This window comes from Copadichromis virginalis, linkage group LG6 (genome assembly GCF_057382275.1).
Source record: "Copadichromis virginalis isolate Kocher_CV1m ecotype Utaka linkage group LG6, C_Virginalis_male_GT1.1, whole genome shotgun sequence".
In the NCBI taxonomy this organism is placed as follows: Eukaryota; Metazoa; Chordata; class Actinopteri; order Cichliformes; family Cichlidae; genus Copadichromis; species Copadichromis virginalis.
This window is the reverse complement of record NC_140623.1, coordinates 21,415,927-21,426,316: the sequence shown is the minus strand read 5'-3', so window position 1 is coordinate 21,426,316 and position 10,390 is coordinate 21,415,927. Positions and strand designations below refer to the sequence as shown.

The window sequence follows — 10,390 nt, the reverse complement described above, 5'->3', positions numbered from 1 at the left end:
GCACACAAATTAATAGGCAGTTGTGACTTTATTAATACAGCTATTAAAATATGATGAGTTACATGTTGTTGATGACTTGGCACAAAACTGTATGTAACCCTGAAAATATTTCAATTCGGTTCTTTAGATGGATTTGGTCTAACTCCTCTTGAAAATCCTCTTTGCATCCACACCTTCGTAGGTGTAGCTCTGTTGAAGAAAGATTAATCAAATACAGTTGTTATTTAACTTCACATTTTTTTATGCCGGGATGAAAATTTATATTTCTGAATGTATAATCTCTATTTTTATACGTTTGTAGGAACTCTGCCTTGCCTGTATGAGTTCATCTCCTTGAACAATTCTGGTTGTCGTCAGGTCTTTTCCGTTGTCCTTTCTCTTGAAAATTCCCTTCAACACGTCTCCCTCCAAGGTCCACGCACCCTGAGAGTTGAAACCAACGATGAGGAAATTAATGAAATAGAGAACAGGCAAGGAGGGGATATTGTGCAGAAGTCCAAAGGCTGACTAGGCTGTTTGACACTTTTATAGTTGCGGTATTGAACAGAGGGCAAAGTCAAGGCTTGATGTATGGATTGTTGACTTAGTAACAGGGACTCAAAAGTTGAAAGTCTAAAGTGAGTGAAACTAGGAGCCACTTTAACTTACTGATAGTTCTGTTCCATCTGCAAGGGCGTACTCAAAGGTGACTCCGAGGGTAAATTCAATTTCGATGTTGCGGAAAGCGCTGCTCTCCTTGACGTTAAACTTGTCTCCCTCCTGTGTGATGGTAATCTTGAGGTTGTCGTGAGCAGCCAGCTTCCTCTTCACCATGTTAACTCCTGTGGATAGACACAATAAGGTCACAATAGATTGAGCAATGTCAGGAAGTTTTACCCGTCTAAAGGCTAATCACTTATAATGCAGTCACAAAAAAATGTGCATGACTATCAGTTTGGTGCAAAGATTATATTTAGACATTAATACATCAGTATTCTTTATTTAAGAAAAAATGAAGATTCAGAAGCAGCTTATCAAGACAGCTCTAGCACTCACCCATTTTTTCCATGAATTTGTCATAGTTCTCATTTTGAGTAACTTTCCAGGTGCCGTTGAAAGTCATGGTGGCGGTGAGGGTGAGCTGGAGGACTCTGCAACAAGGAGTGCCCTTTTCAAACTCTGCCGCTCCTTTTAAATCACACACCCTCTTATCTCATCATCTATCTGATTGCTGATGTGGCCGTTTAAAGTTCATGTTTTTTTTTCCAAGGTAATATCCTAACTGTGTGACAATGAATAGATAAATGGTAAATGGACTCAAGCTTATAGAGTGCTTCTCTACTCTACTAGAGCACTCAAAGTGCTCTATTGAATGTTTAATGGCCACTTCATCCTGAATCTGTTTGCCAAAAGTCTTGGTCACAGCTTAACCACTAACCATATTCAGTGCAGAACTGCAGCATTTAAGTCTGCACTATTTGATACAAGAGGAATATATTTGAAATTTCTTTTACTTTAAAACTGTTCCTGCCATTTACTATTATTACAGATCCATTGCACATGTGCACTCCTCCAAATCTGTATGTAGCTAATGCAGGTTTAATCTTATCATTCATCCAAGATACTGCATCGGTGTAGTAGTTGTAATTTCTCTCTTCCACTATACTTGATTATATGTGATACCTTTGTCCTTTATTGCCCATTGCTAATAAACAAGACCTTTGACATCTAAAGTTAATGTTATACAAAACAAAAGAAAAAAAGATTTTTATTTGAGTCATTAAACCATCCTTAAACCATTTTGGTATCGCTACATCTATCACTACAGCTGTCTTTTTCTGCTTGTCTACCACTACTATGTCTACCACCATCTAGTAATTTTATATAATTAATTTACCACGGAAAGTTAATTTAATTTAATTTAATCTAAAGGGCATCAAAAACATTGTGAAACTATTAACTAACCCACAACTAACTGCACTATTAAAATTGAAATATTTAAGTTTAACAGAAAGAAAATGGGATGAATGGGACGAATAAAACATGTAGAGCATGTCTTCTCTTTCATCACAGTTTCTTGTCATTCTATGTGTCAAAGAGACCTTTGCCTGACCTTCACTTCCACCTCAGTAATACTGCATCTTATCAGACAAAAGACCTTTCTACCAAGACCGCAGTGATGAAATTCACAGGTGAGTTGGAGCCATAGTTGATCAAGTCTGGTGGAAACTCTTTGTAACATAATTATATCCTTTGAGGTTTGTCCAGTTTGTAGTATAAGTCATAAAAGCACGTGACAAATGAGACCATAGACTGAAAGGGTTGAATTAGTGATTCAGTGAACTCCATTTTAGTAAATACTAAACAAATGCTGATAACAAATTTCCATCTTTTTCAAATCCATTCAAGTACAGTCAGGTGCGTAGGTTTTTGGACAGTGACACATTTTTTGTCATTTTGTCTGCGTACTTTACCACAGTGACTTTTAAATCAGGCAATCAATATGTAATATAATTGGATAATTGATTGCCAAGAAGTTTTTATTTTAGTTATTGTTGCACTGGCAGAATTGATATGAGGTTCAAAGAAATGTAGGTGAAGAAGGCCATCACTAGGCTTAAAACCTAAATAAATATATCAGAAATATATATTTTTTAAAAAATAGGAGAAATGCACTTGCAACAAGCTCAAATGGCCTGGAAGACCATGGAGGAGGACTAAAGTGAAATTTACAATATCTAACCCAGAAAAACCTCTAGGAAATTCGCATGCATTTGTCAAAGTCAACAATCATAAGACGGTTTCATTAATGTAAGTAAGTACCGAGGATTTACAATAGGGTGTAACTGAATGGGGCTGCAGTAAATGCATGGCAGAGCATCTCAAGACGGTAAGCATAGCATTTGGTGATGTCCATATGGTCCGGACTTCAGGCAGTCATTGACTGTAAAGGATTTTAATCCAAATATGAAAAACAATCTTGAACTTTAAATCTTGATGTTTGTTTGTTCAATTAACTTTGAGCTTTTAAAAATTAGTTATGTGTTCCTAAACAATTCATGCTAAACCCTTGGAATTAAAACTGAGGGTCTTGTTTGATTTAAAATCCACTGTTTTGGTGTACGAAGGCAAAATTCTCAACATTGGGTCATTACTCGAAAACTTTATGGACCTAACTGCTTAACATTTGTTGTGCTACCAGAAGTTTACAAGCAAGCTCATGATAATTCCATGCTGGACCTTGACCTAGCAAGATAAATTTGGGAACGGAAGATAAGAGCACTTGTCCCTCACTCTTTAATAACAGTGAAAGAGACTTGAGCAAGACTCTTAACAGCTTATTAATTCTCCAGAGTGGCTCACTGACCAGACTGTTGTCAAGGCCAGACCCCTCACTGAAAAAAAGGGACTGGCCATCTCTTGGATTTATGTAAGCATCTTGCATGTATTTCATCATCATCATCATCAACTTTATTTATAAAGCACTTTAAAACAACCACAGCTGACACAAAGTGCTGTACATTGGAACTGTAAAATAAAATTACATGAGATATAAATAAAAAACAAATAAAAGAAGAGTGAAATCATTAATTAAATAACTACTGCATTAAAAAAGAAACTAAGTCTCACTGAGGTTAAAAGCCAAGGAATAAAAGTGGGTTTTAAGACGTGATTTAAAAGTGGACAGTGAAGGGGCCTCTCTAACATGCATGGGCAAATTATTCCATAATTTTGGAGCCACAATAGAGAAGGCCCTGTCCCCTCTGAGCTTCCTCCTGGATCTCGGTACCTCCAGGAGCAGCTGGTCAGCTGACCTGAGAGACCGACAGGGTATGTGGGGATGAAGAAGCTCAGAGAGGTAAGGCGGGGCAAGACTGTGTAGACATTTAAAAACAAACATAAGAATTTTAAAATTAACTCTAAAAGACACAGGCAGCCAGTGCAGAGAGGCCAGCACGGGGGTTATATGCTCTCTTTAACACAATTGCCTCATGTTTTATATAGTGTAAAAACTACATGATATGCAGAAAGGGTGTATTAAATTGTTCATATCATGTTCAGGTGAAGTAAGTCAATAAGATAGCAACGTTAAATCTCGTGAAACCACGCGTGATTTCATCTCGCGGGCTTTGGATCGTGGTTTAAAAAAGGCATCCATCTCAGTCAAGTCGAGCAGCCAACTCTACGTTTTTGGTATGTCTTGATTTTTTGAATTAATATTTACCATATTTCAGCCAAATGTAGTTAAACGTCTAGAGTGTCGCCATGTAACATGCTAAAAAAGAGCCGTTAGCTTATTTGCTGTTTTATCTGTTGTCAAAGAATTGGCGCTTTTTCATTTGAATTTGTCTTTGGCACAAGAGCCGTAATATCACATTAAACCTAATTACGAGGCACTCATAACATAATTTGGTTTTCTGTGTGAATAGATTTGCCAACTGACTCTTCAGTTACATTGTGTATTTACTGCACCGTGGTGTTAGTGAGATTTTGGACATTGAACAGCTTTAGCTAATATCATCAGCGGCATTATGCTAGCTTACATCCCTACCCCTCATGCCCTCACCTGCTGTCCTTTTGTTTTTGTTTTTGTTTTTTTTGCTGCACATTGAGAGACGACCTCTATTCTGCATTTCACCAGGGGCCTGTTCTTCGTACCGCGCTAAGTGAGTTAGCTGGATGAGATTGTTGACGATTTCGTGTGATCCTGGATTGTTCGGTTCCCCGAAGCCCATCCGGGACTTGCTGTCATAGCAACAGAGCCGTAAGCGTAAACCTGCTGGGGAGCAGGTTTACTTTATGTAAACAGGATTAGATCGCGGCCGCGCAGGTATGTCCGCGTCATTCATACGAAAGCAACAGCGATATTCCACCACTGTTTCACCATAAATAAATAACATCAATGTAACTAAAGATAATGCAGCACTTGATCCTTTTATTGATTTCACACAGATACATACAGGTCATTCCCTAAAAAAGGGAAATGTACTATTAACATTCTATTACATGTATGTGATTATTACAGATGTAATTCATATTTCAGAGTAGTAATTGTAAATTACTTCGTGTAATCAAGATGAGAGACCACGGCTATAAAAGCGAAGGTGGATTTGGGAAGTCTGTCGCAGCCATGTCCTGTCCGTTTACGCGAGCAACCCATTGCGGAAGGTGCAAGATTGATAAGGAGAGTCCTCAGAATTCAGCGTATATTGCGGGACAGACAGGATCCTTTAGCTCAGCGCGACAGTGTGCTCATAGAGAGATATCGATTTTCCCGTGAGGGTATTATTCACTTAACCAACTTGTTGACGAGGGGGTGCAGGACCACCACCTGTCTTTTTTTTTGCTCTGCCCTTTTCTTGGTTGCTGTTATGAACAAACAAACAGAGTATTCCAGGGTCTCTTTCCAAGAGACGAAAAGCAATATAAGTGATAAATATTACCATTCTGTAGAATATTCTTATATTTCACTTTTACTTGTTCCCATGTTCTAGTGGGTCCTGTTGTGGCTCTAATGTGAAAGGGGATATAATATAACATATTATAATATAATATAATGTAATATAATATTGGATAATATGGTGTGATATGATAAATCTACCCTACCGCCTACTGGTGTTGGCCAGAGGGGCCGATGGCGCAATATGGCAGCCTGGCTTCTGTCAGTCTGCCCCAGGGCAGCTGTGGCTACAACCGTAGCTGCCTCCACCAGTGTGTGAATGTGAGAGTGAATGAATAGTGGCATTGTAAAGCGCTTTGGGTGCCTTGAAAAGCGCTATATAAATCCACTCCATTATTATTGTTATTATTGAATTACTTACGAGTTTGATTTGTCAGCAACTTTCTGCCAGCCCTCTCTCCTTGCTTTTGCAGCCTTTGCAGTGTTCCCTTGCGTTTTAATTAAACTCTGAAACTCCTGAAATCCCTCACTCAAGAGTTCTTGCTCTGCTGCCGAAAAATACCGAGCGCGCTCCTTCGGCATTTTCGCCGACCAATCAAAGGGTTGCCGATCAATGTTTCTACTATCGATGCGTAGCCCCTGTTGGGCCACCCAGTGATCTCACATTACTTCATCCAGCTATACTAATCGTCAACAACAGGTGTGTTCGGGGAACCGGAATAGCGAGCTCAGAGTTAGCGCGATGATTTGGTCTTGGATGTTTCATTTGATCTTGGATGTAGTAAGCGACGTACGAAGCACAGGGCCCAGGAGTCAGCTGATGGATTGTGGGTTCAAGGTGTTATGGTAAGAAAGTATATTCTATTTTCGTTTCTGTAACTTAATTATAATAGGTTTTTTATAATTATTAGGTGCATGCATACTCACCCTATTAATACAACTGAGAAATCCAAAATCTGCCATAGGTTTAACTTATACCTGTATGGGGCGATCGTGGCTCAAGAGTTAGGAGTTCGCCTTGTAATTGGAAGGTTGCCGGTTCGAGCCCCGGCTCGGACAGTCTCGGTCGTTGTGTCCTTGGGCAAGACACTTCACCCGTTGCCTACTGGTGGTGGTCAGAGGGCCCGGTGGCGCCAGTGTCCGGCAGCCTCGCCTCTGTCAGTGCGCCCCAGGGTGGCTGTGGCTACAATGTAGCTTGCCATCACCAGTGTGTGAATGTGTGTGTGAATGGGTAGATGACTGGATATGTAAAGCGCTTTGGGGTCCTTAGGGACTAATAAGGCGCTATATAAATACAGGCCATTTACCATTGCCAGAAAGGTGATTACTGGACTCGCATTAATGCACACTTGAACTGAAATGAGGTTGTAACTTGTGGGTTGTTGGGTTGCAAATCAGAAACAAACATCTTTGGATTTTTTTTTAATCCCATAAGATCTGGAAACACAGTTTTTATTCAACAAAACATTACTGATTAACCAAGCACAGTGCCTGCTGTTATTTCAAAATAATTTTATGTCATTTCAGATAAAATGCAGCATTCCAGTGCATCCCAACCATGCCTTTACAGTCAAGGTTTCTGACAGAGCTGAGTTTCTCTCTGACAGTCTGCTGAAAGTGTTTGCAAAGTGATCGGGGGAACAGGGCACAAAGCTAAAGGATGTAGCTGCCATTATGACAGTAAGAACTTTAAAATTCTTTAACTACAAAGTGTATATGTATTGCATTAGGTCAGTAAAAGATTTTTATGCTACATCCATTGAAACAGTCAACTATTACCTGTGAGTAATGATTCCACTAAAAGGATGCCATAATTTTCGTCATGCATTTACTGGCCCACTGAGAAAAATTTATATTTTAAAAAAAATAAATGTTCTGGAAACGATATATCCATAAAGTTGATGTCAAACAGGAACTTTTGATATTGCTTTGTAGATGCTGGTGTTGCATGTTGACTGGTTTAAAAAGTCAAGAGTTTTTGTCTGGGATCATTTTCTTCTGTGCTACTGAAAAGTTCACAAATCTCTGTTTTCTTTGTTATAATAGTCAAGGATGACATTAATGCTCGGAGTCCCTCATCAAAGTGCTCCGCATCTGTGTGAAAGACAATTGCAACATCTTGGTGCAGGAGTTCATGGTGAGTGTTTTATGAGTAGATTGTGGATTTGCAACATTTAAAAATGCATTTAGTTATCCACTTGATCCTCATTGGACTGGTTAGGACCAGTAGTGCTCTTTAATAATTTGAAGTTCACATGAGGCCTGGTAGTGAACTTGGCCACCGGCCCTTGAGGCCCCACCCCCACCCCTGTATTAGGGGTCACATCAGTGTGAAAAAACTTTAAATTTGTCATTCTAATGAACAAAGGAAAATCCCACCAGTATTTACATTAGCTTTTGTTTGAAAAAAAAAAAAAAAAAAGACCAACTGACCAACAGCTAACCAAATTGTGGGGCTGAAAGTCTAAATTCTAACATCTTCTGAGTGACATAACCTGGATTTCTGATGGGCCGGTGTCTTTCTAACAAAAACTAATGTAAAGCATTTGAAATTATTATGTTTTTCACCCTCTCTTAGAAACTCTGTTAGACCATGAATGGCAGCATGGCAGGCCACTCTTTGGCTATAGCTATTTACTATGTTGCTTGCATTGGTTTAAATTACTCTAACATTAGAACTGGTAGATTCAAAAGAGATGAGTTTAAAAAGGAATCTTAAAGAAATGTTTTGTGTTTAACCAGGACTTGACTGAGGCCACTGCACAGATTGAGAAAACCACAATGAACATCTGTCTCCAGAGATGCGCCAGGCAATGACTTTTCTGATGTTGTTCTTCAAGATCTGGATAACGTGACCTTTGCAGTAGCCATGCTGTTTGGACCTTTTTTATTCCTTCAACATGAGTTACCCATCACAACTCTGCTACACTTTTGAGGTGATTCAAAGGGTGGTAATGGAGTTGGATGCAACTCAGCTCTCAAGAAAAGCTCACAACTAAGACAAAACTGCTCCTGCAACGAAGCTCACTGTTATGCATGTGAGGTGACCAGCTCTAGGTGAGAGGACATTTAAATCTCACACTTGTTCTGCTGCATTTTTGAAGCTCAATTCCAGGAACGGATCGCAGGGTTCATTCTTATATACTCTGCAACTGCCATGAGGACGAGCCGTTTTTTGTTGTTGTTTGTTTTTCCTTTTGCTCTGTACAAGTTCTGTTTGTCTGTTTGGCAGCATTTTTAAATTTCTCTTTGTATTTTTTCTTTCTTTTACTAGTGAAGAGATGTAGCGTGAACAGTTATACAGTCTAAATATCCCATATGGGTCGTGTGAAATGGTATTTTCAGTTTCATTCAGTTGAAGTAAAGAACGTTGAATATTTCTAAGTGTGCTGTTTTGAACCAACATGTCACAGTATGATCAGTGCTGTAATTTTTGACAGTCACTGTATCAATGTTATTTTTGCGTCTCTTGAATAAAGGTTTTGACCTGCAAGTGCTAATTTCTTTAGTTATTGGGGTAAAATGGGTAGTGTTAATAGGAAGGTGTTTGCCAATTCAGTAACCTAATTTAATGTTAATGGAAACTAACATTACCTCAAATTGTTTAGTTATAATTGTTGTTTAACTGAATCTTGATGTCAGAGGCCTTAAATAGAATGTTTTGTATTGTTCTTTCCCAACATTTTTCAAAAGAAACAGTCTAATTTCTTTGCTGTGATTGATTCCAGAGAACACGGAAGAACTGACATTATTTAACTGTTGATTTATATAGATTCAGTAGAGGAGTAATGTCAGTTTCATTCTTTACCTACTGCAGTGAAATTAGACATGTTGTTTTGAAAGGTTACTGGTGGATGCCAGCAACCATCTTGGAAGAGGACAATACAATCTGTTATAAGGCCTCCATTTGAAAATTGTGTATTTGATACTAGAATATAATAGCAAAATGTAATTTGAAGATAACATGTAGTATTTAAGTGACCAAGTAGTATTGGGTAAAAGTTATTGAATCGTGTTGGGATAACGTGAGAAAATTGTGAAGGATTAAAATATTCCAAGAGCTCAAATTACTTCATCAAAACATGTTTAAGTCACATTTTATCAACACAAATTGCACAGGTTTATTGAACATGAATAAATTGTGTTAATTTAACTCAATTGTTTAAGTTGCTGCCAAAGCAAAACATCTGTGTGCAACAAATGTCCACCATTGAATTAAGTAAATCCAACAACATATTTTTTTCAGTGCTTAACGCTGATCACAATCTATAGTAGAACTGATACGGATGATACCTCTGTTTAAGTTCCTTAGTGCTCCATTTGATGAAGGAGTTGTTATAACTATTTACTACATCTGTGGTCACTGGGTGAAACATTTAAATGCTATATTACCTCAGGAAAGTGAAATGAAAATCCAGTTTACCTTTTTCCAATATCTGGTATCTAATTAAACACAACTGGCTCTTTAGCTACAGAGCTGAAGAAGAGCTACTAAAGAAACCTCTTGGATGAGAGGTAAAACATCTTGAAAATAAAAATTAAACAAGTTCAGCTGCCACATTTTCAGTCTCCTTAGACTGGAATGGCCTGGAAGACTGAGAACCTACACAGACTTTTTTGCTACAGGTTTACTCCCTCCCTGACTTTACCATTAGCTGCTAGTATTAGCTTCTGTTGCATTGCTTGAAAACAACCATAGAAGCAACATGGTAAATGTGTCTTTGAGTAGTTATTTTGTTTTTCACAGTCTCTAAAATTTTCTAGGAGAACAAGGTGCCACATTCTAAATTAGATTTAAGGACAATACCTGTAATTTGAAAGATACTTGCCTTGGCCAGTGGTACAGCTCATCCATTTGTCCATCCATTCTCTTCCACTTATCCTTATCAGGGTTGCAGGGGAGGGATGGAGTCTATCCCAGCTACCTTAGGATGAGAGGTTGGGTACACCTTAGACAGGATGCCTACTGATACCTATGGTATCAATTTCAAAATCCTACATTATGTCAAG

The 10,390-nt window shown here is 38.5% G+C and overlaps 1 protein-coding gene and 1 long non-coding RNA gene across 2 annotated transcripts; one reads left to right on the top strand and one right to left on the bottom strand.

Moving 5' to 3' along the window:
• Positions 1-9: 9 nt before the first annotated feature.
• On the bottom strand, positions 10-1,164 carry fabp2 (fatty acid binding protein 2, intestinal). The gene is made up of 4 exons (XM_085459237.1): positions 1,036-1,164; positions 649-821; positions 316-423; positions 10-189 (listed from the first exon to the last, which is right to left on the bottom strand). The coding sequence occupies exons 1-4, from the start codon at positions 1,100-1,102 to the stop codon at positions 139-141; spliced, it is 399 nt and encodes a 132-aa protein (XP_085315363.1). The 5' UTR covers positions 1,103-1,164; the 3' UTR covers positions 10-138.
• Positions 1,165-5,546: 4,382 nt separating this feature from the next.
• Positions 5,547-8,873, top strand: LOC146707719 (uncharacterized). The gene is made up of 4 exons (XR_014920873.1): positions 5,547-6,226; positions 6,908-7,060; positions 7,427-7,517; positions 8,123-8,873. It is a non-coding gene; the product is annotated as an uncharacterized LOC146707719 (long non-coding RNA).
• Positions 8,874-10,390: the final 1,517 nt, after the last annotated feature.